Genomic DNA, 27,768 nt, shown 5'->3' with positions numbered 1-27,768 from the left:
GCCCCTCAGATGCACCTGTCATTTGGGGAGCTGGTGGAGACTGAAAGGCGGGGGCTCGATTCAACTGTAGTGGATTCGAGTTTCCTTGCAGTTGCTGTGGACGAGATGTGAGGAGACGGTCAAATGCATGAAAATATTTGTCATGACTAAGAGAGGATTTCAAAGGTACACAAAAGTGTATTTCCTCCTTCCGTATGATTGACTCGGTACTAATCCCAGTTTTAAAAGATAAACATCGAGCTTGGAGGAAACATTTTTGGTGGTATCCTGCAATGTTTGTGTTGGTAGCTGTGGGGAGTTTTACAACATTCAACTTGAAAATGACCAATACAGCTTGTTGTTTGCTGAATTGCCCTTTTCAATAAACCAAACGTAAATGCAACTGGTGCTGTAAGATAAAAGATTTGAGCTCGTTGTTGAGGAGTCTTTCCACATCTTTGAGATTTAAAGAGATTTTTTCAGCTTGATTTCAGTAAAGCATCAGTAATGCAAAGTTCACCCAGTTGCTTTCACCAAACTTCTTGCATCTAAAATCAACACTTACATGCTGTCTCAGTGTGTAGTAATGTAGCTTGTCTTTTAAAAACAAACAGCTGATAATTCAGATCGGAAAAGTCAATGTTTGCTTTAATGATATTTAATGACTTACCCTGGGACACATAGTTGATTAACCCTGTATTTAAAATTAATAAATTCCCTTCAAATTATTCAGACCTACAGTCATCACCCCAGGAGGGCTAGAGTTTTAATCAGTGTTATGAATCACTCGCTGCTTATTAATTATTTTACAATTTGATTTTTTTGTTTAGCAGGAAAGAAACATTATCTTGGCTTTGGCTTTAAGATTTTGTAATATGACAGATCAGTGATGTTTCAGTCCTCTATTTAGATACTATCTGATCAGTTGTACTTTACTAGCAAGCAGTTTATATGTGAATATAGTGTGTGAATAACACATAACACCCACAAATGTATTCTCATTGTTTTCAGTTCCTCTCATAACCACATTGCATTTATGCTCCTTCTTGAACCCACAGCCAGTCCCTTGAATTGTAAAAGTCTAATTTAATATGAAGTTAAGAATATATACAAATAATAAAAAATAGTTCTAATAATATAGTTCTAATGATTAAAGAATAATATTTTAAATGGAGTAACCTTTAACCCGGCACCACTATTGTAGGGCAAATTTAAAAAATAAAGCATTGATTACATCTCATTCTAAACAGTGCAAATTTTTTATATTTAGTTGAAAATGGTCACATTTGGCATTTTGAGAATTAAACTTACTCACTTTCTCTCACTTTTATTTTGCAGAATGTGCATTAAACAACTGTATAATATATGCACAATAAACCAACTCTTTCTTTAACCACATATGAACCCAGCGTCAGTGACACTTGCTGCTTTCAGTTCTAATTTCTAAAAGCCTTACACCCTTAACAACTGTTTGTTGTTGGAGCACATACCCACTTAAACACACAGGTGTCAAGTTTCCCTTTTAAAGCAATAATTCTGTTCTCTGTAAACCAGCAGAGATACACCACTGCTAAAGAAATCTCTGTGAATAGCCACACATTGTTCAGCCCAATATCTCACAGTGGAGAGGTTTGTTTTAGTCAGCGTTCCATTTCAGAAGTTAAGGCAGGCCTGTACTGAATGATTATTATTATTTTATTCTCAGTTGTGTCCGATTGTTTTGTTGTTGAGTATGAAACATGCAGATGTTTTATTCCTGGAGTTTGTGATCTGCTGTTGATCTGATTTTATATGGTCACAGAGTTCAAATATGATGTAAATCAGGGGGTGTTAGTGTGTGTATTTTCTGTTTTTTCACAACTTGATCACAGCTCCTCTTCCACTCGTTTACCTTCTCCTCTCTTTTGTACCCTACCTTAGGACTCACCTTGTGTTAGTTCAGCTCTTTCTGTTATTCTTTCTCCTTTTCCTCTCTCCCTTGCTCCTATCTCTGCCTGGCTGAAATCACTGCTGTGAGGCGAGTCGAAAGGGACTGTGTTGCAAGCCTGAATGCTCTCTGGCTGTGTCTGGCTGTGTCTTCCTCTCCCTTGTGAGGTGCACGCAGGGCCCAGCTGGCAGCCCAGAACAGCCCGTTCAGCTGGAGAGTGGTAGGGAGAAAAAAAATTAAAAGACTGGGTTAGGTTTCCAGTGTGCACATTTTTACACATGGATTGACATCTGATAGGCTTGTTATAGATTCAGATACTTTGCACCTGTTTTAAACTATGACTAATGGCTAATAGAAGTCACTCTGGTCAGTCATTTGGTCACAAAATTAAATGTACTCTGCAAGATCCATTGCAGGACACACCCAGACGACATAAACCTAAGTGCTGTTATCACGTTGTGTGTCAGCTGAGTCGGTGAAGCTCAGCCCAATCACACCCCAAATCCTGCTTTGCAATCCAGACAAATACAGTTTGGTGCCTGTCTGCTTGCATCTTGTCACTAAATATGTGTTGGCTTAAACAATCTGTGAAAGTTGCTGTTCATTTTGAAACCTGACATGGGCATGAACCCTTTGAACCCCGCAAGTCGGCAGCGGGTTTCAATGACATGTTTGCTTTAAAAGTTGTCAAAATGATTATAAAATGCAGTTTATCACAGCCAGTAAGTGTAAAAACAGAAATTATTGTCATAATTTTGTCCAACAACCATTGGAAATTTCAAAAAATCTGTTTATCCGAATGTTTATGTCAGGAAAAGTACCCAAATCTAAGCTTGTAATAAGGACATGTCATCAAAATTCTGCATGTCTCATTTCAATTCAACCAAAAAGATACCATTTGCACTAAGTTGACCTTATACAAAAACATTAAATTCTGTGCTCCTCTGTGACAAGAAGTTGTAAAAATGTAAATCGTCCAATATGTATAGCACATGGAGTCCTTGTTTTTTTCCAATATTGATAACACTTAAAGGCACTTGGAAAACTATTGTATAAATACATTTGTTAAATAAATTCTAAAAAAAATTCACCTTGCATTTTTTTCATCATCATACTGTCATACTGCATGAAAGCATTTTTCCCTACTTCTAGCCATTGTGCTGTTTCCATTGAGCTATATTAAATGTAACTGGAGCAAAAAACACACATTTTTTAAACGGCTAATGAGTCAGTAATAAATTGGTCATCCATACGAAATATCTTTTGCTTTTGGACTGTTGGTCAGACAAACCAATTTCAGTATGCCCTGTGCTTTTAATACTTAAATTTACATTTCAATTCCTTATGGTCAACATAGAAACTGAAAGAACTCAATTGATATTCAAAATGATCCGTTGTTTTCTAATAAGAAGAAAAAATATAATACAATAAAATTCAGTTGCAGCTCCCAGTATTACATTTTAAAATTGACATTAAAAGTGTAATGAATATCTTCTTCTAACTCTCTATAACCCTTAAAATAACCGTCTGAGAGCCAGAATAAACTTTCAGAGCTGTTTTTGTCAGAAGTAACAGTAACAGGAGGAGAGATAAGTTTATCCATCCTTGCCAAAGGTGGTTTGCACCAAATGAACCACTGTAGATGACGAGGGTCTTGTTGTCATGGTGATGCACAAAACAGCGTTCCAACAGAGGAAACTGCTTCCTGCTCCTATCCTCACCTTTACAGCTCTCTAACTTGGGAAACAAGCCAAAGAACGGTTAAAGAAAAAAGGGAAAAAACAGGATCTACAAAGCAAGATTTTAAAGATTTCACACAAAGCATGAAACAGTCTCAAGAAGAGGAAGAGAAAGGGTGTGGCTGGAGAAAAAATAGTGAGTGGGAAATAAGAAACAGTCTGCTGTGAAGGAGATGTTGTAATAAGCACTCTAAAACAAGCGGGTGTTGTCAAGCACAGTGTAGCGATTGTGATGATGTGCAAAAATGTGAAATATCCTCTATTCTGAGATATTAAGGAATCTTATAAGCATTTAGATACGAAAATGCTGTTGCTAATTTTGTAACAATCAGCCACATGATAGGAAATGGATTGTGTCTTCCTGGAAATGTACCAAGACGCTAAAAAGGTTGATAACGAACAGTGTAGCTTGGCAGGAGCAGGCAGAAGGCTGTTGCTGAGGCTCGAGAGGAAAGCAGGGTGACAAGGCAGCCATTATAAGCCTGTCAGAGCCGGCAGCTAGTCAGAGACATAGAGTATGAGGTTTGTGTGTGCATGCACATGTGTGCCTGCGGGTGAGTGCTTATTTGTGTTCATAATACAGCTGCTTGTGCGTGTGTGTGTGTGTGTGTGTAGGGGATGTGTGAGCCAGCATGAAACAGTACTTTCTTTTCTGTGCATGTATGCATGTGTGTTCCTATTCTCGACTGCATTGGTTGATAGACTTTTCACTGTTTGCAGCTTGAAGCTTGAATTCATTAGTGAAGCTAATTTGCTGTCTTTCTCAGATGACACCACAAGTTGTGCAGTCTAAGCATCTACATTGCTCTCCAGTGAAATGATTGACTATAGGGTTACAAAGCAGTGATTAACTCTTAGGTAAGGTTCATGGTTGAAGGAAAAGGGGATTTCACTAGCCATGTTTCCATCACATGTTTTAATATGTATTTTGAAGTATGGTGTTAGAAAGGGTATTTGGAAATGGCAAAATTTGCTAAAAACGTTCCCAAAATTTGTTGAAAACGTGCTAGATGTGCTAAATGTTATCCTTATTGGATAAGTTCTGACTTACATTTAACATTTAACTCGCATAGCTAATCAGCTGTGGCCGCTTTAGGCATCTACTGGATATTATTTCCTGACTATTGAATCATTTCGTTAACTGGGCTTTGTCTCCAGACAGTGTGAAATATGGCCAATGCTAGCTGACATTAAAGAAAATTTTAAACAATTAAAAATTCTTCATGTTTAAGTAATTATAGATGGTTATATAGCCAAGGTGAAATTTTTGTTTTGACTTTGCAACCTCTACTTCTTCTACTCCATTAACAAGCATGTTATAGCTGTGTATAGACTGTTGTTGCAACTTCTTGAAAAATTTGATTAAGATGCGTTTGACGATGAAATGGAAACACGACTATTGTCTCTTTTTCTTTTCTAACCAAACACAGTATTTTACTGAGATTTAAAGTGTTCTCTTGGCTCATCAGAAAGGGCAGTCATTACCATTATACTTAAAGTATAACGACTATCTAAGCATGGGGAAAGATGCCATTAGATGGCTTTATTTAATGCTACTCAGAGGCTTTAAGAAAGTGAAAGACTGAAGAAAGGCCTAGGAAGTGCCCTTTTCATGTAGTTTGTTGATTGGTTTGTTTCAATTAAAAGTTCTCTAATGCTTTCATATTTTTGTACATCCATAAAAGTATTAACTGTGGTTTGAAATGACCAGAATAAAAGTTTGGTAATAAGTGTAATCAGCAAGAGATACTGTCTGTGACAAAACTGACAAACAAACGACCAACCATTTACGGTAGAAACTCAAAAGGTCATCAACACAAAATCTGATTTAATAAAAAAACAAGACTAATAACTCAGAGCACAAGTGTGCTAAAAATGGAAAGCAGCTGCCTTTGAGCAGAAAGTAGAGTAAACATCAGCAATGTGTCTTTGAGATTAAAAGCCTGAGAAGATCAGAGGGAGGATGAGGAGTGATGAAAATTTCCCTCTTAGATTGCTGTGAGTAAGATGTTATTTTTCTTTTGGATTGGTAGGTTTACTATTGTTTATCAGCTCTACCCTGCAATGTGGAACTCAGATGCTGTCAGTCAATCACAGTCTGTACACACCAGCACAGTCCAGAGAGGAGTTAGCTGCTTTACCAATATTGGTCTTTGCCATGTTTTTTTTAGTGCACTGCCACAACATACTGAAAACTATAAGCTATATTCAATATTTTTCAGTCAGTAACTCATCGAAACCAAGCAAAAGTGCACTGCTGTAGACGAATGGCTGGAGTGTACACTGGATTTATACACAAGACAAAAAAAAGAGCATCATTATAAAATGGAATCTCAATTAGCTTTTTATAATCCTTGCAAGCCGATGATGCTGTCGCCAAAACAATGAGTGAGATACCTGTCTATCCATGTAACATCTTGATTGGTCCTATGGGGTCATTTGTAATAAGTGAGGGTGGACATGAAATAGACATGAAATAAACAACTGAAAGGAAACAACATATTTTTTTCTAGATTGTGGCCGAGCGAACCAGCCCACAGGCATGAAACTGACCTTATGGCTCATTATTGGTTAGCTGAGTTGTATAGTAGTATTATAATCTAATACTATTGTATTTGTTTCAGAGGGAGACAAAGGGAGGGTGTTTTCTTCTTGATCTAAGGCTACAGAATGTTTCACATAAAAAAGGCCATGACAAATCATTGTTCGTTGTGACCCTGTCTCTCAACTTCAGTTTTCGCAACACAAGTGAAAAACAACACCCTGGACTTTTGGATGAATAACAGTCATTTCGTCAGCTTGCTTTGAAAAGATGAAGGGAACAAGCCTAAGCTGTCAGTTTATGTCATTCAGGTTATGTTTGGTAGCCTCACAATAACATTCGTATCAGCACAAGATGTTGTAAAACCCTCTAGTCAGACAGGTACCTACTTGTATTGAGATATATTCTTGGTCAGTACAACAATGTTATCGTAAGTAATGCACATTATTAACTGCTTTGACCTTTCTGCTGCAGACCTTTTTTTCCTATTACTTTTCCATTGTTGGACCTGCTTTGAATAGGAAAGGCGGGGTTTGACAGGAGAGCAAAATGGAAGAAAACAGCAAGTGAAACCTTTAGAAAATGTAGGAGTGCAATGGCAGCCTTTATTTGAGAGCAATAAGGGCTGAGAAAATAGGAGATTGCTGGGGGATAGATAAGGGCGGCCTGAAGAAGAAAAGAGAGAAAGGGAAAGGGATGGGAGAGAATGAAAGGGAGGAGTGGAGAGGGTGAACGGCCAGAAATAGCTTGTTATGGTCTCTTGTTGAACCTCTGCCAGAACCTTCTGTTGCGCCTTTCTTCCTGTGTTACACACAATGGCACCTCCGTTTTTTCAGGAGTTGCCTCATGTCCTAACTGTAATGATAGAGCTGTAACTTGTTTTGCTTTTAAACAAATTCTTACCTTAACTTGGCCTCCTATTATCATACCTAAAATCACAAATATGGACTTTGCAGCCTTGATGTTTTAATGGTAAAGGTAAAAATAAAAAAAATACTTTCCCCATTAATTCTGTGTCTTGGTTTCCCTGTTCAAAACTTTACTCCCACTCTCCAAGTCTTTTTTCCTGTCATCAGTTGACTTCACTAATGAAGATTTTGTTTTGAGATTATGTGCTTAGGTCCCTTTTGCAGACTTTTTCTTGATTAGTTACACAATTACATGTTTAATGGTTCATTGTATTTATTTGTCTTTAATTTAAATGTGGCAAAATATGATGCTATTTTAAGACTTCACTGATAGATTAATGTAGAGAGCCGGAGTGAAAGGCTAAGGATGAGCTGATGATGTGCAGTGTTTCCCACAGGATCTGGGTTATTTGTGGTTGTGGTAACAGGCCGGGAGAACAGCTATGCTGAGGAGTGCACGCAATGCAATTAGCACATTCAGTTCTTCAGTTTTTTTTTGTGTGTTTTGGTAATACATTTCTGGTGTACATGTCTAATGCCATGGTGGGGGAAACAATTGAGTCTTTATCAGGGTCAATCCTGATTATGGAATAGATGTGTGCTAGTGGGAGGCTGGCTTGTTCCCTAATTCCTCACATTCATACATGTTTCTTTTTCAAAATGACACTTGCATCACCATGGCTTCACATTGCATCAAGCCATTTTGCAAATACCCCTTCTATATTGTGCTTGGATAGACAAATTTGCCTCAGATGATCCTCAGATCCTCTTTTTCCTCTGATCTTTCCTGTCTTTACTTCTTCATTGTAGCCTACTCTCTCGTCTATTACTTTCACCAAGCTTTTCTGTTTAACCTTTCTTTTGAACTCTCTATTTCCTCCTAACGATCACTCTCTCTGGGTTTTTTTTAAAGCTACCTTAAAGTTTCCTAAAGGTGTTTAAAAGACTTCTAAAAATTAATTATAGATGGTTTCACCATTTTATGAGAGGGCTAGATTCTAATTAGCCAAGTTTCCAGTTGCCTGAAAAGTTGCCTTTCATATATTTCATCACATCATGACTGTTTTCTGCTTCTTTTCTTTCTTTATTTTTTCTTTTTTTTCTAGGTGATTTTGCTCATCATCTCCCACCACTTTCTCCTCCCGTCTTCCATTCATGAGCAGCGTGGCTGAGTTTAACAGCGGCAGCCATGGATGACAAGGGCTCGGTGGGGAAGATTAGCGTGTCTTCGGACTCAGTGTCCACTCTCAACAGTGAGGACTTTGTCCTTGTGTCCCGGCTGGGGGACGAGACACCCTCCTCCACTAATAATGGTAGTGATGACGAAAAGACAGGACTGAAGGTAAGGATGGTTGAGTGTAGGTATGAACGGAAGTACAAAGGAGAGAAGGGAGACTTTAGAGCTGTCAGAATTAAGACATTAAGGACATAAAATATTTTAAGCTGCTTTTTTAATAATAAATATGTATGCTCAATAATAAGTACAATTTGGTCCTGATGATATAAGACAAATTGCAACGACTATAAAGCAATCGTTATTTTCAGAGTACTAGTAGTATAAGAGGCCAATAGTTGTAATAGTTCAAGCTGATTAAGGAGTGTATCTCAGGACCTTCTACTACTACTGTACACCTACAACTGTAACTTGTTAAATTGCAGATCAGGGGTCACAGTCCATACATATTCCATTGTTAAAAGGTTATGTTCATCACAGCTCCTGTCCATCTTTTTAAACATGCAGTCTCACACTCTAACCATAAGGCTAACCATTTCTTGTTTTGCTTTTTCCACATTCTCACTCTACCTTCTTCTCATAGATGGTCTTAGAATTGTATGTTTTGTCTGTGATTGTCTGTCATTTGCTTCTCATAGCATAGAAGTCCTTAGATACTTGCACATCAACAGAAATTAACAGCACATTGTCATAGTGATAAAGATGTCTCTCAAACCTGTAAAAAAAAAAAAAAAACCTGTTTGTTCTTCCACTTTAAATTGTCTGTATTACTAAAATAGTATGGGGTAGAAGAAAAAAGAGATGTCATCCTTGCAGATCAAATAACTGCAGCAAACAATTTGCTGTCCAGTGTCGGCAAAGTTGAATTCTTAACCTTGGTACAACATCTTCTATCTGCAGTGAATCTACTGCCTTTAGTTAGTGTACAGCATGTGCTATTGTACAACAGTATGTCTGACATACAGTATGCCCCCTGCGATTCGATTCAGTGCTTCAGTTGGCGCTCACTCAGCAGATATTAGTTGACAAATAGTGTGGCAATGCAGCTGTGAGTGCTTTGAAGTCATTGTCAGTGAAATGATGGTGTTCTGTGACCAGGGTGTGTCTCCACAAAGAGAAGGGAGACTTTCTGAGGAAAGAAATGTAGCTACCAGCCACCATCCTGTGTGTGTCCCTAATGGGTTCAAGTTACTCCTCTCCTCTCCTCTCCTCTCCTCTCCTCTCCTCTCCTCTCCTCTCCTCTCCTCTCCTCTCCTCTCCTCTCCTCTCCTCTCCTCTCCTCTCCTCTCCTCTCCTCTCCTCTCCTCTCATACTGTGTTCATAAGTGGAATATATTTCATGTACTGTACCCGTGTTTCTTTGTAAAATAAGGAGTCGATGACCCGATGTTGTTGATGTACCAGAAGATGGCGCCAGCAGAGCATGGATATTGCATGTTCAGTCGATAGGGAGAATCACACTTTGCTTGGAAATGAGAGAAAACGTTTTTTGCATGTGCAAGTACAGAGTCTGTTAAAGGATCACAATTATTTAGATGGGAAAACAAGTTGAGGTGTCAGTTGCTTGAAGCCTCGTGGCGGCGGAAAAGCTGTACTCCCCCACACATCGACTGTTCTCTATATGTAGTGGTGAAATCACTCCATTCACTGACACTTGGTCATCCAGATATCATGTATTGGTTCTCGCCAACACACTCTTGTGCACATTTCCCTCCCAGTCAGCCCATCCAGTCAGAGAGGAGTCAGTGTGTCTAAACTTGTTGTTTGTTATGCAGGTGATTTCTGAGGAAGGGGTCAGCTTTAAGGTCAGTCTCTTCTCTCGCTATCTTTCATTTTCCTCCTCTTCTCTCTGTATCTCTTTCTGGCTTGTATCTATTTTCCTCTCTTCCTGTGATGTGATTCCGTGGTGATTCTGTCTGTGAAAATTTGTGCTCTCTGTATTTTTGCCAGCTGTTGAGTGAGCCTTTTTAATACTTTTTTGATGATGGTAGTGATAGAAATACAAGGCTGTAGTTGTATCTGGCTTCTGCCCAGGCTTTAAGCAATACCTGTAAATCACACGGCCCATCACAGTTATATATAGTGTCACAATTATGTCAGATGTGAAAACCTTCATTTAGAATTGATAGTTGCTTTACATCAGTCTTTGAATAAGGTTTTTTTTCATATGGCACTAAGGCTTATAAATAGGCATTGTAGTTGTAGTATCCTTTCTGCTCTATATAACTGCTTGTCTAACAGCACTGAACAAATTACCTTGTACCCCAAAGCACATATATTATTAATGGCTGTCTACAAACAAAAAGCTTTTTCAAATATTAGGATTTAAAAGTTTTAGCATTTAAGCTAAAGATTCAATCTTGTAATAATCTTTTATGTACCACAAAGGCTGAAAAATCTGATTCTCTACTCTCAATTGTCTGTTCCTATCCCTTGTTGCTCAGCACAGCAGTGCCCTCTGCAGCTTAAGTCTGCTCTCCATTTCTTACCTAACATCAACATGGCAGGCTGGAGAATGGGGCCTTGCCTCCTTTTGTGGCATCTCATGGTTCCTGCAGCCTTAAGCTTGCTCTTTCATTGCTATTTGTGAGCTTTGGAAGAAGCTCACTCAATTAGTGTTCTCATGGCTCATCTAATGTCTTAATACAGGTATTTCACAACTCAGAACTCACATGTCTACTAATCACTAATCTTGGATGAAATGTAATGCAGATACATCTCTGACTGTCTACATTAAACAAAGCACCTTTGAACCGTAAACACACTACAGTCACTTGAAATGAATTGCAAAATCACTATTAAAGGCACAGCCACTGCACATGGTGATGGTGATGCAGGTCAGAAGATAGCTTAAATTCAATATGGTGATTACTACAATTATTTTGTTTTGTAACAATTTGTTATTGCGCTTTATTGTTTTTTTTTTATATATTAAATGTGTTTCTTTTATACTTCCTTTTGCCCTTGCACCTTGGTGTGGATGTGTTCATATCTGTTTTGGTGTGTGTGTGTGTGTGTGTGTGTGTGTGTGTGTGTGTGTTTCCACCCCTCTGTGTCTATCAGATTGTGGGGAATGGAAGTGAGCAGCAGCTCCAGAGGGAGTTAGAGGATGTCCTCATGGACCCATCAGTAGCCGACGCCGGGCTCAGATCAGAAACAGGAATGGAAAGCCTTGGCGGGGGCGACCCTGGCCCTCTTCCCACCACAGCCTCACCTGTTCCGCCAGGCTCTGACCCTCTGAGTGCACCACCACCCAAGTTAGAGATGGTGCTTCCTGTTCAGACGGCTCAGGAGAGTGAGCTGAATGAGAGGTCGTACCGAGGTGAGCCACAATGGGACTTTTCTTATCCGCTTTCCTCGTGACCGTCAGAGCTCACACAATGAGTCTTATCTTCAGCTTTATAGATGTGTTTCTAAGACATTCATAGTAATATCAGAGTAACATCCAGGTCTCTAAAGCCTGCAGTATACTTTAAGTCTTTTCACTTACCTCATTCACTCTTTTTTTGACTATATTCATATCAGAGAACTCAATTTTCTTTTAAGTTACTTGTCACCTCTGTGCGTTTGTTGCATGATTTTCATCGATTGATACGACTGTTGATCTTCTCCTGTACCGACCGATCTGCTGCTGTTCCAGGGCTACACCTCATTTCTACTTTACAGACGAAGAACTCAGTTGAGGACAGTAATGTTGGTGTACAACCATGCAATCATAATAAGAGCTGTAAAATAATCAAATCCTTTTCCCTTTCCTTTCTTCTCTCCTCTCCCAATCTATTGCCTTTTTGCAGCAGATGAATCATCATCAGAGGGCAGTCCTTGCAGTCCCATTCCAGATGAGGACAGCGTTGTGTTCAGTCAGCTGACCTATCTGGGCTGTGCCTCGGTCAACGCCCCCCGCAGTGAGGTGGAGGCCCTTCGTATGATGAGCATCCTCAGAGGGCAGTGCCAAGTCCCTCTGGATGTCACACTGTCTGTGCCAGGCGTGTCCGAAGGCACTGTCAGGTAGAGAGAACATTTGGATTACTGGTTCCAGTTCTAGAGTGTACTGTAACATACATATGTGTCCATACCATATGCATACATGGGCACTGTTCAGTTAGATGTCATACACACAAACAATCAAAACAAATCCCATCCTGCTTCTAGGACCTTTTGAGATATCAAACAGCAACATCTTTATTTATATTCTAACAGGTTGCTGGACCCCAATGCCAGCACAGAGATCGCCAACTACCCTATCTACAAGATTCTGTTCTGTGTGAGAGGCCATGATGGCACACCAGAGAGCGACTGCTTTGCCTTCACTGAGAGCCACTACAATGCTGAGATCTTCAGGATCCATGTGTTCCGCTGCCAAATCCAAGAAGCGGTGAGAATTCAATTTTATATTGATTGACAAAATTATTTTTACACCATTTTATTGTCGACGACAACGACAACTACGTAGAGTCATACAAATAATACAACATAGATAAAAATAGAGATGAAATAATTGAAAAATGGATATGTAAATAGATATTACAATAAAATGACATAGGAATACTGATATTAGAAATGTAAGTAAAATTATTTAATTAAAAATAAAGGAAGAAAGATGAAAATAAATATACAGTTTACAGTTTAAAAAAAGTAAAGGATAGAAGAGAAGAAGAATACCAAATAATAATAATAATAGTGCTATACATTTTCTGAACGGAAAGATAGAATTGTTAAATGCAAATACTGAATTCATGTCTCCTAAAGCAGCAACAAACAAACACAACAGAGCAGAACAATAATGACTCATACAGTCTGGTCACCTGTCAGAGACGATGTCTTAATACATATTGTTTTTTAAGTTATAAACAATAGTCATTAAAAGACTCAATGAAAACTGCAGCTTCAGGTAAACGTTGTAATGCATTATTGCACAGTATGAGGACTGAATTTTGTTTTCACACTTGAAAGCACACTGGTAGGGGAACTTTTAAAGGCCAGCATGAACAGGAGGAAACCTTGTGTCACTGTTCATATGGGGACCTGGCTATTTCAAGTCTGATTTGAATAATTGTGAACCTATCCTTTTTACCACTAACTCACACATACCAAAATAAAAACAGTAATAAGCAATGTGGCTGCTATTCAGATAGTGAACCAAAGGGGGAGCAAAAGCTCCTCTTATAAAATCCCTGCTGTGAGTTTCACATGACACTATTTTTTTCACACTTTTTTCCACACTTTTTCTGTCTACATATATACATGTTTACACACTCATTTTGTCAGCAGTAGTCGGGTTGACCTTGTCTTAAAGCGTTGATCTCTGTTCCCCATGGTTCAGCAACAGTGTGGGAGCTTCATAAGTAGTCCCAAAGGGATTATGTCATGTACTGCTGGCTGTGCTGCAATGCACATGTAGACCATACACAAACACAAAGTACACACAACCCCCCAAGCTAACTGATAGGGGAAAGGAAGTGTCATTGCTTATATACAGTAGGTTCAGCAGAAATGTAAAAGAAGAGAACAGGGTCTCCACTCATGAAACTGGGTTAAAGTACTGCTTCAGTGTTCAGTGACCTGATTCATCACTCATGGAAGCACTCTCCTTCAATGTCACTTAGAGCCCCCAGACAGATGCTACTTTATCAGTCCCACATCATCCCACTATCCAGTATCCCAGACTCCCACCGGTAACACACATGCTGACTCTAAAACACTATTGCACACACACAAAGACAAACCCCCCCCCCACACACACACACATAATCCCCAGTAGTAATTCACTTCTTTACTTAGCAACCGGACATCTCTGTCTTCTCATTTCCTTCTCTACATCAGTCTTTCTCTTGCACCCGCCCTGCTCTTCCTTCCAAACCCCCAGCAACAAACCAGTCTACACTGCTTCCAGTTTTTCACTCATTTGCACGATTCAACTGGAGTGAGTCAGCCCATTGGTTACCTACTTCAGAAAAAAGCTGCTGCTCTGGTCACATGCCTCATATCAGCCTCAACCCCGTTGTAAACAACTCCTAAGTTTAACCACTGTATTGATTCATTTGTTTAATCTCTAGGGATGGACAATGACAAATTATTTGAAATTCAATATCCGTGATTCAAAATAAAAAAAATGAAATCGGCCAGAAATGTTTGCGGATATGACAGGCAGATAAGATGACATTTAAGCTCATGTGACATGAACTGTGGATGAAGTGGGTACGACAAATATTTCACAGGATCCCTGTGGACATAGATTTATTTTTTACTTGTTTTGGAACTTGTGAAACAGGTCAAATATGCCCTGGTTACAATCGGGACTGACTCAGGTACAGCATAATCCAAGCTGATTCAAGGGGGATGAATTTCTTACATACAAATAAATACTGCATGTTTTACATGTAACCTAAGTTAAGGCAGTGTTGAAAAGCATGGTATTTCTTCTCTGTTTCTGCCTGGCAGGCAATCATAATAACGATATACAAACTAATACATTCATTTCACTATAAGGAGGACTTGATATTCTCTGCAATTAGGTGGAAAAATGCATAAAGTATCTAACAGTACAACCAAAAAATGGCAACAATGAGTTTATTACATTTTTTAAATAATACATACTTTTTAGATTGTATATATGTCTTTGAGATTGAGCTTGTTATGAGTTCAGAGACACCAAACTTGATTGTGCTCCTTGAAGTATGTGAGATACAGCCTTTTTCTTATCATACTGTGTCTAGTCTTTGAGCACACAGGACTACTGCTTTTAACCAAAAATATAATGGAGTATGCTCTCTTCACATTTGTGCTTAGGTGAGCTCAGAGAACACTTCTAAGGAAAGTTAAAATTTCAGTTGTCTGCAAAAAATAGGTCATAACTAATATTCTAACTGCTTATGCAGACAAACTTCCGGATCTCTACTAGTGTGACCTTGAGGCAGGCCATCACAACTGGACTGGACTGGACTGGACTGGACTGAACTATTTACTGCCTTTATTTGCCTCAGCTGTTTCATCTGCTTTTAACAAGTGGTGCAATTATTTAATCAAATTGTGAAGAACATCTGAAGCATTCATTACTCATAATTTCAGAAATATGACAATTTGGAAAGAGAAAAAAGAAACTTATGGTTATCAATTTCCTTCCTTTGTCGAAGTAATCACTTTAAGTACTTTCAGGTTCTGTAGTCATATGCTTTTCTGGAAATTCCGAGCGATTTCCTTTTCGAAACAGTTTTGTAGATTTTGGAGCTGAACAGTTCATACATAAAGCAAACCATCTCCTGAGCACTACTGTGCTTCCTTTGTGCCAGATCTCCTAGTCAGGCCCCAAGGCTAGTTTTTAACAATTCCCAGTTTTCTGGTGTTGATGGTGATGTAGAGCCCTGCTGACTCTCATGCCCAGCGCCCCATCTAGTGCTGTTCAGATCAGAACGGCTTCAATAGGACTTTTCACTTAAATTATTTTTGTTCCTAACACAAATTAAATTACACGTTCAGACAGACAAACAGAATTTGTACATTGAAATATAAATACAGATTGAAACATTTGTAGCTGATGTCACGGCAACAAAGCTTCATGTTGGTACACACAGAAAGATCATGCTGCCAAGTAGGGAAAAATAAGAACATCCTGTACAGGAAGTAAAAACAATGTAACACGATATTTAATAAAATCCAGATATTTAAAAGGCTACAGTCTTTTTAGATAAGGGTTGATTACAAATCCAGAACTGGTACATTTAAGGGTAGAAATGGTAACAGTTAAGCCTTTGCTCTGCAGCTTATTTGACATATTTTATGGGTAATGGACTTGGTTGGGAAGCAGTGGCAAACAATGTCAGATACACGGCAATACTGGAATTTACGCCCATGTTGCATGTTTCCACACTTTTCCACAGTGAGATGATCAGTTTACAGGCATTCTAAGCAGCATTGCCTTTCACCTTTCACCTTTCCCCGTGAAATCGTGAAGTGAATCCACGCTTTGGACCGTTTCGTCCTCTCCACCACATCTCCTTGTTGCTGCAAGTTGCCAGCAGCATAGACTGGAGTTTGACGTCATTATTTTACATTATGCAACTGTCAGAAAGTCATGCTGGCATTGATAAAAGGAATTGATAGGATTCTGATGGATCGAAACCTGTTTTGCTTGTCATCTCTATAAATTTGTTTGACAATTTTTGTGTGCCTTATATTTTTATGTGTGGGGTAATTCAAAAAGGCAGAGTGGCAGAATGTTTCTAATGTCATAACAGAGACACTGATTATCAGCCAAAATGACTTGTCAGGATTAATATTTTGCAGTACAACTGGTCATGCTCCTTCACATTGCACACAAACAATAAAAAGGCCATTTGTGGACAGTCAGTATCGGTCAGTTTGTACTCTTGCACCAATTGGAACAGTACAAAACAACAGTTCTCCTGTGTTATTTGTCAGAATTCATCGATACAGGGGGTGACCCCCATCTAACTCCACATATTCCCCATCTCTTACATCCAGCCCCCCGTTGTTTCTCAATAAACAAACCCCCTGCGATGCCCTTACATCCTTCTAATGTACCGGGAACATAACAAAGACTTTTTGTAGGAGAGGTTAGGAGCTGCTTTATACCCTGGCCTTGAAAAAAGGAAAACAGCATTGTTATTTATTGATAACAGCAGTTTCCCCACATTACCTCTCTGTCACTAACCCCCAAGCTCTGCTGTTTACCAGAATCAGAGATGATCCAAAACCACTGTGCTGCGGGGCCCCTGGTAGGGGGAGCACTCTGTTTGTTATCACACACACATGTCTGCGTAATAATAATCCAAAATGAAACACTTCTTCTTCACTGAATGCAAAACTCACAAATCTTAAGTCTTGAGAGTGGAAAAGTACATTTTGTGAATGTAAATAAATCATTACCACCCAGTTTTCCACACTTGGCAGTCTTTAGCTACCCATCCCCCCAACACTGCTCCTCTTTGGGGTTGGAGATTTAGCAGCACCCTGCAGTTTCTGGAAGGACTGAGTTGTCTCTGCTTATTGTTAATAGGAGCAATACTTTCACACTCCACACAGGCAAATGTGAATCAGTATGTTGATTAAATCTCAAAATTGTTAATAGGCTGGAAGTAGAGTAGTGGGTCATTAGGTGAGCTGTTTAGTGCCCCATATTGCAAAATGACATAACAGATCTGCAGAGGTTTGGTGGAGCTTTAATCAATAGTAATGACTCAGTGATTGTTTTGCCTGGTGCAGATATTTTTGGCTTCAAATACTGTTTTATAGTCCACAAGACATTTCAGCTACAGAAGCTGATCAACTTTGTGCCAAAACCAAAGAAACACTGTACAATATTTAGAGTAGATAACGCTCGAGACATGAAACGTTGTGCTTTGTGAATGTCCAATGAAAATGTGGATAAATTCCAACGTAAGAACACAGGCCAAGCCTTAGTTTGTTTTATTCATGTATCGATTTGAATTGGGATTTGGTTTAAAATACAGTTGTTGCTTTTTTAGCTATTTAAGAGAAGATATTTTAGTTTCACTTTTCCAAAAAAAGGAAATATGCATTGTTTTACATTGATTATACCCCAGCTCAGAAATCAAAAAGAGATTCTTCAATTAGATTGGAGAAAATAGGACACCAAGGCACAAAGGACTCTTTTTCAGTCATCATTTTTCTCATCATTTGTTAAAAAATAATCCTAAAAAAACGAATCATTAAGCCAATATCATGATTTATATCGAATCCAATTGAGTGTATTGTTACATCCCTTCTCTGTGTGAATAGAGGTCAAATTTCAATTCAAATACAAATGATTGAATTGCATATCTGTATTATAAGCACCTCCTGTTACGGGGGCTGAAGTTTGTGTTATTATAAAGTGTTTTGTGTGTGTTTACCTTCCTCCTGCAGGTGAGTAGGATACTGTACAGCTTTGCCACAGCTTTTCGGCGGTCAGCTAAGAAGGCAGTTCTGTCATCTCAGCAACCTGCTCCCCTCACCCCTGACAGTGACTTGTTTACCTTCACTGTCAGCCTGGAAATCAAGGAGGATGATGGCAAGGGTACTTTCAGGTACATACATTTACTTATTGTGCATTTAATTGTTTAGAACAGGTGTATTCAGAGATCCAGTGAGGACTAAAATGTCCTTAGTGTCTAAATTGTAAATTGTAAATTTCCATGTCATTTCAACAATATTTACGTTTTCAAAGAAGGGTACTTTAAACATAGACACATTTAACTTTTATGGCACTTGTATGGAAAACCAATAGCCATCTTTACCATAAATAAAATTATTCCTTTTTTTTTTTCAAAAATAGTGAAAACAGAGCTTTAAGCATCGAATTTTTTCCCTTAATTTGTTTAATTTATTTCCTAGAGAAATGGACCCATGACCGCCCTGCTTGTGGTCTCAATCATGGCTTTAATGGAATTAGTGTAAATTGTGTGGGCGCTTATTGGAGAGCCTACAGCTGCACTTGGTTTTAATAAAGTTCATTGTGGAGAAAGCTGACTCACAGCTTTAAGTCGATCCAAACGTGTTCAAGCTGTGTAGTGCCACTTCTGTTTGACCAGGGAAATGGCCACCTAATGACCTAGGTTTCCCACCAATTGACCAGCATATAAACACAGGGACACACCGCCCTACTTCAGGGAATTAAGTGTTTAAAGTAAGCACATTTTTGGGTGCACCAGCTACAGAATGACAACGTTTTCCTGCAAGGACAGAATGTGGTTTATAGAATGTGTCAGTAAATGAAATATTACCATTACGAAAGCAACTGTGAAATGATGAAAATGTTACTAAAGAGGAAATAAAGATGGAAAAAGTGGGAATGGGGTGTCCTTGGCAGATATTTTAACTGCTCTTATAGATTAAAATCATCCTCCTGTCAGCTTTTTTTGATAAGAGATAAGATAAGATACGATGAGATAAGATGAAATTAGATATAACTTTATTTATCCCCCAGTGGGGAAATTTAGTTGTCACAGCAGCTCAAGATACAGACATATAGATATAAGAACAGAATAAGAATGAGAATATGAAAAATAAGACATATACATAAATTCTATACACATTCTATACATACATTTCTGCTATTTGGCATTTAATATTAACATATATTATTGTGTTGTTTGTTTTCCTGAGAATACTTTGCATTTTACAGATATTGCACATTGTAAAAAATATATTTTAGCATGTTAAATAAGTTGTTGCATGTAGCGGTATGAACATCAATGAATAAATATATTTAAATATATGCAGAGATACACAGTATAGTGTAAGTGGTATATGACAAATATAATACAGGAAACACCAAAAGTTCCTGTGTTTGCTCCATCTAGCCCATCTTCCTTGACCTTTTTTTATTTTTTTGTTTTCCCATACTACCGAGTCACTTCCGTGCGCTCACAAACAGCCCCAGATACTCTGCTTATTTGAAAAACAAAACAAAACAAACAAAAATTATGCCTGTGGTTATTTTTAGCCAGAGCATATTTCCTCCTCATTAGCTGGCTGTTGATTATTTTTAGTGTGCTGACTTTCAAGCAAACATCTCTCACATGCAAGTATATGTAGACTGGTTTTTTGTGAAAACATTTTTTTCCCTGGTGGAAATAAGATATGGAAAGAATGATCCGTAGAAATTATAATATAAAGCAGACTATCTTTAAAACAAAGCAAACAAAAACAAAAGTAGAAAATATTTTAATTCTTTTTCTTTTAATTGGATTTAAACAAGTATGTTTAATCTGCAGTCAGAGGTCTTAGTACAGTGTTAAACCGAACAACAACAGAAAAACTCCTAAAATCAATATTGGGATTCATTTTTTGCAAACCTAACTTTCACAAAATGTTGTTTTGATAAATGAAAGGTGCCACTTGGGGGAAAAAGTAATTGTATCCCTAAAGAAAACCCCCTTTACATGTGGTTATAATGGCTTTCAGAGTTATTTGATAGTAAAAATCAAGTTACATTTTTAAACATCGTCCACCATCCCAAATTCAAATTCAATTTGAAAAAAAAATTAATAAAATTGATTCATCCCCCAGCTCTGATAGTATAGAGACAATTTTTTTTGTGATCTGAGCCCTGACTGTAATCATGTCTGGCTCCAAATGTTTGCAATTCATTTCAAATTGATTAATGGATTTTTTTACTCAAGAATCTTTGTCCGTAAGAGTTTCTTGAGTGTTTCCTCAGGAATTTATATCTGCGAAAGTTTGGAGGATGTTGATTACTGTTCCTGTCTCTCTGAAAGCAGAGTAGGAAAAGAACCAGAGCTTGTTGAAATGGCTCTTATGCATGCTTTTATTAAGAAAAATGGGTCTGTTGTAAATATTGGTCATGGTCTTTAAATTTTTCCAGTCAGAATGATGAGTGGTACATTTCATTGGTCTAGTTATCTAATGGTATTGCATTATTGTCTTATATAAAAGTTTCAAATGATCCTGAATCTACCTTACTGTGTCAATCTTTGACCAATCTTTTTGTCTGCTACATGATTTTAGTATGGTTTTGTCACATTTATGTTTTTTTCCTATTAGTGATCTAATTTCTGTTGAAAATGTGGGTTTACTTTCTTATTTTTAGTGCTGTTGCAAAAGACAAGGACAAGCAGAGCTTCAAGCTGCGTGCAGGAATGGACAAGAAAATTGTCATTTATGTGCAGCAGACCTCCAATAAGGAACTGGCCATTGAGAGGTAAAATAAAGCACATACACAAGACATCTTCTGAATAGTTCTGGAGTAGCATCCTCAGAGGCACTAGTTTAATAGACTAGTTCCATAGCATCACAAAATGTTAACTTTCCTTATTTTTGTTTTTTTAATTAAATCATTTTTCTTTTTGTTTCATGTGCTATGTTTTATTTTAGATCAATTAAAGCATTCAGTCATGAATGAGACATAGTGTAATTAAAACTCGCAAATTTCTTGTGTTTATCAACCAAGAGAAGAATGTAGACAGTGCTACTTTTGGAAGATTTATTCTGAAACAACAGATATATCTCTAAACATCACAAAAGCATGTGGGAGTAAGTAAACAACCAAAGGAATGGAGGACATAATTTAAGATTTTTGTCATTCTTGAATTTTTCCTAAAAGGAATAAATCTAAGTAGAGAATTTGTCCTGCATCCGTAAGAATGACAGAGATCCCTCCATTCGCTTCACTTGAGATGTGTCTACTTAAGACATGACCAGACATTTATAAGAAAGAAATCACTCAGCTGTAATTGATAAACACACACCGGTGAACATCTTTACATCCGCACGTCAGGCTTTAAGTGTTCCGGCACAGTTTTAAGTCGATGATTGATGTGAGTCTGTCTCCGAGGCTCCTCATTTTCCACGGTTTGATAGATCTGTTGAAATGTAAACATTCCATAACCTTTTTGCGGACTTCCATTCACGGTGGTTTGTTATTCTTTAATGAGCCCAGAGAAGGTGAAGATTGAAGGTCTGTGTTTAATATTCTCCATGTTCTGTTCTGTGTTAGAGGATCAGTCAGGAAGCTATTTGCGGTAACATGTGATGGTTAACAACTGGTTTTACTCTATAGAAGGATTTATTGTTCCATGTCTGGTTCCCGCTCATGCACTGCTCTGTTTTTTCCCCCCTCTCCCTTTTTTTCCTTATGTAATCCTATTCACTTCACTTTTCTCTATCTCTTGCATCTGTGTGTGTGTGTGCCTGTATCTGTATGCTTGTTTGTTTGTGCGTGTGCGTGCTTTCGTGTGTGTCTCTTCTCCAGGTGTTTCGGTCTCTTGCTCAGCCCAGGGAAAAATGTGAAGAACAGCGACATGCACCTGCTAGATCTGGTGGGTGACTGTTTTCATGTGTGAATATGTGTGTCATTGTGTGTTAGCGTGTGTTTGCTAACTTCCTTTAACTTGTGCCCCTTCAGGAGTCAATGGGAAAGAGCTCTGACGGGAAGTCTTACATCATCACAGGAAGTTGGAACCCCAACACGCCTCAGTTCCAGCCTGTGAATGAGGAAACGCCCAAAGGTAACAGCCAAAAATCTGTCTGAAAATCACATAAAGCAGAATGATTTTCAAGGGTTATTATTTCCTTCGTTCATTTTTCATTGGGTAATTTGTTTATTCACACATATTTTCACACTTATATTTGACACATATCCAAATGTGAAAATTACTTTCGACTGGGTGTATAAATCCTCACCTAACATCGTGAAGAAGTGACTTATTCTAAGATTATCGCTGCACTAAATGGGCACGGACACTGTACTTAAGTCATTGTTTTAAGATTCTATTTAATAAATACAGAAGGTATAATATATTTCTGTATATTTTTTCAAGAATATTGAATTTTCAATATATTCTATATGTATTAAAAATAAGCAAATAATAATACCTGAATAATAATAATAAATAAAAAACAAATATATATATATATATATATATATATAATGTATGCATACTTGGATATATATCAAACATACTATAATGCAGGATATATTTAATAAACCCAGATACATACATAATGATGAATAAACAAAAGTTAATTTAACTCTCATTATATGAACATTACATGAATGGTGAAGAAATAGTAATATTATTAACAATGATATATATATATATATATATATATATATATATATATATATATATATAATTTTTTAAGCAGAGGGGGTGTATCACAATAGATTTTTAACACCTAAATATTCAAGACTTGTATTGTTCTACATCCATCTACAACAGTTGCTTAAATGACCTCATTTACTGATGCTGTAATTATCCTTCCCCAGACTCATCTAAGAGGCTACAGCATTTGAACAGAGCATGCATAAAAATAGCTTAAAATGATCAATAATGAAAAGCCAGATGACCCAGGCACTCACTTTATTCCAGCTCTGTGCCACATGCTGGACCTCATTCATTGCCTCCACACAGACAATTCACCTTCAGACACAATAAGTCAGCCTGCAGCGTCCTTATAAATCACCCTGTTAACAAGGTTTTTTTTTTGAAAATCTATTTGTTATAGATGGTGAATGGAAAGGATTTGCTTGCTGGAGATAACATTTTAGCTGTTTTCTTGTTTTTCCAGATAAATTCATGTACATGACGACAGCAGTGGACCTAGTGATCACAGAAGTGGAGGAGCCGGTCCGTTTTCTGCTGGAGACGAGGGTCAGGGTCTGCTCCCCGAACGACAGGCTCTTCTGGCCCTTCAGCAAGCGTAACTACACTGAGACCTTCTACCTTAAACTAAGACAGGTATGACATGTCATGGCACAAAACCCCTCCCAAGATAAAAGCAATTCAAGTGATGGTTTCGGTGAATTTCACCAGATATCAGCTGTGATCTACAACGATGCAGTCATTTTAAATAAAAAAACATTGTAGTTTTGATAGATGTTTTATTGATGATCATCTCTCTCTTCAGATGGAGCGTAAGGAGCGTAAGAGTCCTGCCTCTGACACACTTTATGAGGTGGTGAGTTTGGAAAGTGAGACTGAGAGAGAGAAACGGAAGACCACAGCTAGTCCCGGCATCCTGCCCACCGGGACTGGAACCACAGTCCCATCACCACCTGAGGATGATGAAGAAGAAGGTGATTTGATGCCATTTTACTATTTGCTGAGTCACCTCTTATGGGATTCTTGTTTTATTAAAGGCACATAATACAGATGGGCAACATATGTTATTAGAAATCAAATTCCCGATACAGCAAAGGGTATAGTTGTTTTATATAAGCCATATGAAAATATTCTTTGCAAACATGACCATATTACACCACAGTAGACGCCTGACTCACAGGACTATATGAAAATAGTTTGAACTTTTTGAACCATTTGTACTTGATTATGTCAGCGCATAAACAGCCTCAAAGCAGACACTTAACTGACAAGATAATATAAATTGTACTCTTTTACTCTGGTAATGCTGAGCCTTTGTGGTGCCCTTGGTCAGGACTGACCTCATTCAGAAGGATGCACCTCCAAAACACAGTAATAAAAGTATTACTCCACATCAGCATGAATTTAAACAAGGTTGACCAGGATACATACCAACTGAATTATGCTGCACTCAGATATTCAGATATCAGATATTTATTGTTTAATTTTTATACCCTGACTCAATGATAAAAACCCTTTGAGGCTGCGCTAAGTATAGTCCTGTGGTCAACAGGAGTCAGAATCCCGTGGGAGATCAGACACTGTGTTATAGAACTGTTTGTACTGTAGCCTCACAGAGTACTTAGCCAGCAGGGGTGTGTGTGTGTGTGTGCTTTTATTTTATTTTTGTGTGTGTATATAAAAGGTAGCGATAAGAACAAAAGACAGAGGGCATAATATAGGTCCTTTTTGTATCCCTTTGTGTGTAACTGTTTAGTCTACCAGCCCTTTGGTACAGTTCGATCTCACTTTTTGAACTATATGTCCACTGATTGTTACATCTACAGTACATATACAGTCAATGATAAAACAATGTTTTTGCTGATACCATCACAAGATTAAATAAAAGACCAAGCAATTTCATAAAATCCCACATCTGTATGCATGTGGTTTATGAAGCAAGTAATCATCTATTTTGAGAGCTGTGGTTCAAATTCTGTATTGTCATGTCCACAGCTCAGATACAGAAAACCACACAGCATACAGTCTGCAACATCACAAAATATTCAACCAGAGGATCACAGCCTTTGATATAAACATTTCATCCCACGCAAATCATTGACACCCACCCTGTTTTTTTCTTTCTTTTTAATTTTCGGCTATTATTATGTAGGAGGCCTTGTTTAAAGGTAACGACTTTTAGTTGCTGAAGTTGGCTAAAACACAACCTAAACTGTTTACACATAGCTCAAAAAAGCTTTTTTGGTCCTTGTCTATAATATGACATTTGAATAACAGTAATAAGGAAATGCTTTATGTCAAAGCTATGTAAATCACCACTTACCTTCTATATCTTGTCAACCACATCTGTATAACATTTCTAGACCTCTAGGCCTGACCTTATGGGAGCTAGTTTTTAGTTTGTGGTATCACTGGTGTCCCTGAACCTCCCCAAAACAATTGATTATGTCTTAGAAAAAAAGAGGTATGGGTTATACAGTAAAAATATATTAAAAATAAGCTGTTCGCCAGCGGGCAGATGGGTTTAAAGAGGTTAATACAAAGTGTATTTTAGAAGAGCAGTATTTGGGCACCATCTTAGCACAAATAAGATGGTGCCCAATACTTTTGAGTGAGGAAACGTCTATAAGTCCTCACATTAAGTCAGTCATTTTCATTTCACGTGCATGAGCTCTGGTGAATTGTTTATAATTTGGGGCATTTAAAGAGTAAATATGAACATGTAAGAAAAACAAAGGACAACTGTGGATCTCACTTTGTGTTTGCACTTCCTGTGTCCAGATAATGATGAGCCGTTACTCAGCGGGTCAGGGGACGTTTCCAAGGAGTGTGCAGAGAAGATCCTGGAGACCTGGGGGGACTTGTTATCCAAGTGGTAAGGCTTTGTTCCCTTGTTAACTTCGTCCTTCCTCTTCTATTGCTGTTGCAATGAATGTGCACATACGCACTTACACACATGTGCAGCAGGCCGGAGTACTTGATAAGCAGCTTATTAAGATGGCTTCCCTCTTCCTTCTTCCATTACTGCATTTGTTTTTAATCAAAAGCTTGTGATGTACTGAATTAAAACTGCCCAGACTTTAATTAGCTGTAAGTTAAGCTCCACACACACACACACACACACACACACACGCACACGCACACGCACACACACACACACAGACACACACATGCCACATAACATGCCTCTCTTTGTCTGTTCTCATGTAGGTTTTTCAAGAGAATAGTATAATTTGGTTGAATTCATACAATACATACACTATTATATAAATGTGTGTGAAGTTTGTTGTCTATCTTACTATATTTGGGTGTATATAATGTCCTTTGAAAGTGCAAAATGTTGATGTGGGGATATTTCTCTTTCTTCTGATAAAAATAATGCCTAAATAAAGAAAAGAATCATAAGACTAGCCTGTCATAATACAAGGCTTTGTCCAAGTGATTGGTGATTTTGTGTGTGAGCGAGAGAGTGTGTGCTGTGGCATTGTGGGATGCATCGCTCAGGGAAAAGAGAGGCAAATCACAGAAAGCCCTTTACAATTTGGTGCCCCTGAGGATCAGGCCTGGCATTACTTACGTCACATGCACGCACACATGCATGCACACACACATACACACAGTATACTGTTGTTCCCTTTCTCAGTCTCAACATAAAATGCCACATATTGCATAACCTGATGGTCGGAACAAATAAACCTAACAAACTCAAGAAATAGAGAGGGGTGAATTAAGAAAGGGGGGAAAGTGAGAGAATCATCAGGGATTTTCTGTCGGCTCCAGTCAGGCGGTAGTTGTTAGGTAGATACAGCTGTGCCTCCAAGTGTCCTTTCTCTCTGTTTCTTTAATTCTGTCTCTGTCACTCACTAGTTCATTTTAAGCTGCATACGGTGTCATTCTCTGAGATAGTGTTTCACCAACAGCTTCAACATGGAAATATGAAGACGAGGAAGGAAGGAAGTTATTACAATTTGCATCTGCGGATTGCTGTAATTTTCTATTGGGTTATTGTCATGTATTGTCTATTGTTTTCCCATCCTGCTAAAAATAGAGCTGGGGTAAAATAAAGTAAAACTGATGCACAAATGTCAGAAAAAAATGAGGTACGAATTTCATGGATAGGGTTGGGAATAGCAGTATTTCATGATGCAATACTATCACGATATGTTGACCACAATACAGATAATATCACAGGACCGTGATTCTGCAACACTCAATACATTGCAAGACAATAATCTATGAAACAGCACAATACCTGTGTAACTGAAGAATGAAAACGCCCCTTTTTAAAGGCATAGAAAACAGGAATTATGTATTTATTTACTGCATTGTGGTGTCAGTTTCACAGTATTTCACAACTGAAATAAAACAATGTACAACAAAGTGCATGTCTTAACTTGGTCACAACACACTGACTTAGACTGCAACAATTCCATGTCCACATGTGCAATCATTCCAATGTAAAATAGCCATAAACTAAAAAGCATCGCCACGAAGAGTCATGAAGTCGTGTCTCTTGTAATATCAAACTGGTGGGGGTTTTGCATGTTTTAATAAAAAAAGTATATTTTACGCCTGTGTATTGATAATGATAATGTTTACATGACTGATTTGTATTATTTTTGTCGAGACTTTTTATATATCTTATAGGTCTTGTTTTATGTGATGTGTTTTTTTGTGTGTGGACCCCAGAGAGAGTAGCTGCTTGCTTGGTGGCTGCTATTGGGGATCCAAATGAAGAATAAAGTGTATTGTATCCCTTTGTTGGAGGTGGATCTGGAACTTTTGAAAGACTGTGATGCATGAAATCTGTATACTTGTTGTATTAGGTGATTTAACTCCTCACTGACATCATACT

At 38.0% G+C, this 27,768-nt stretch overlaps 1 protein-coding gene across 2 annotated transcripts in view; it reads left to right on the top strand.

Moving 5' to 3' along the window:
- Positions 1-27,768, top strand: part of LOC131992097 (rab GTPase-activating protein 1) — a 79,250-nt gene that overhangs the window by 3,127 nt on the left and 48,355 nt on the right. Inside the window, exons 2-13 of one of the 2 annotated variants that reach the window (XM_059357494.1) lie at positions 8,202-8,437; positions 10,104-10,133; positions 11,392-11,650; positions 12,123-12,336; positions 12,529-12,703; positions 18,214-18,374; positions 20,900-21,010; positions 22,061-22,127; positions 22,214-22,316; positions 23,380-23,549; positions 23,719-23,887; positions 25,695-25,788. In XM_059357494.1, coding sequence (XP_059213477.1) covers positions 8,285-8,437; positions 10,104-10,133; positions 11,392-11,650; positions 12,123-12,336; positions 12,529-12,703; positions 18,214-18,374; positions 20,900-21,010; positions 22,061-22,127; positions 22,214-22,316; positions 23,380-23,549; positions 23,719-23,887; positions 25,695-25,788 — 1,706 coding nt within the window. In that variant the 5' untranslated portion in view covers positions 8,202-8,284. The remainder of the gene's footprint in view (positions 1-8,201; positions 8,438-10,103; positions 10,134-11,391; positions 11,651-12,122; positions 12,337-12,528; positions 12,704-18,213; positions 18,375-20,899; positions 21,011-22,060; positions 22,128-22,213; positions 22,317-23,379; positions 23,550-23,718; positions 23,888-25,694; positions 25,789-27,768) is intronic. The other variant, XM_059357495.1, reaches the window with a different exon arrangement.

Source organism: Centropristis striata, chromosome 19 (genome assembly GCF_030273125.1).
Source record: "Centropristis striata isolate RG_2023a ecotype Rhode Island chromosome 19, C.striata_1.0, whole genome shotgun sequence".
NCBI lineage: Eukaryota > Metazoa > Chordata > Actinopteri > Perciformes > Serranidae > Centropristis > Centropristis striata.
The sequence above is the reverse complement of the archived record's forward strand: the minus strand, read 5'-3'. Positions and strand labels throughout refer to the sequence as shown.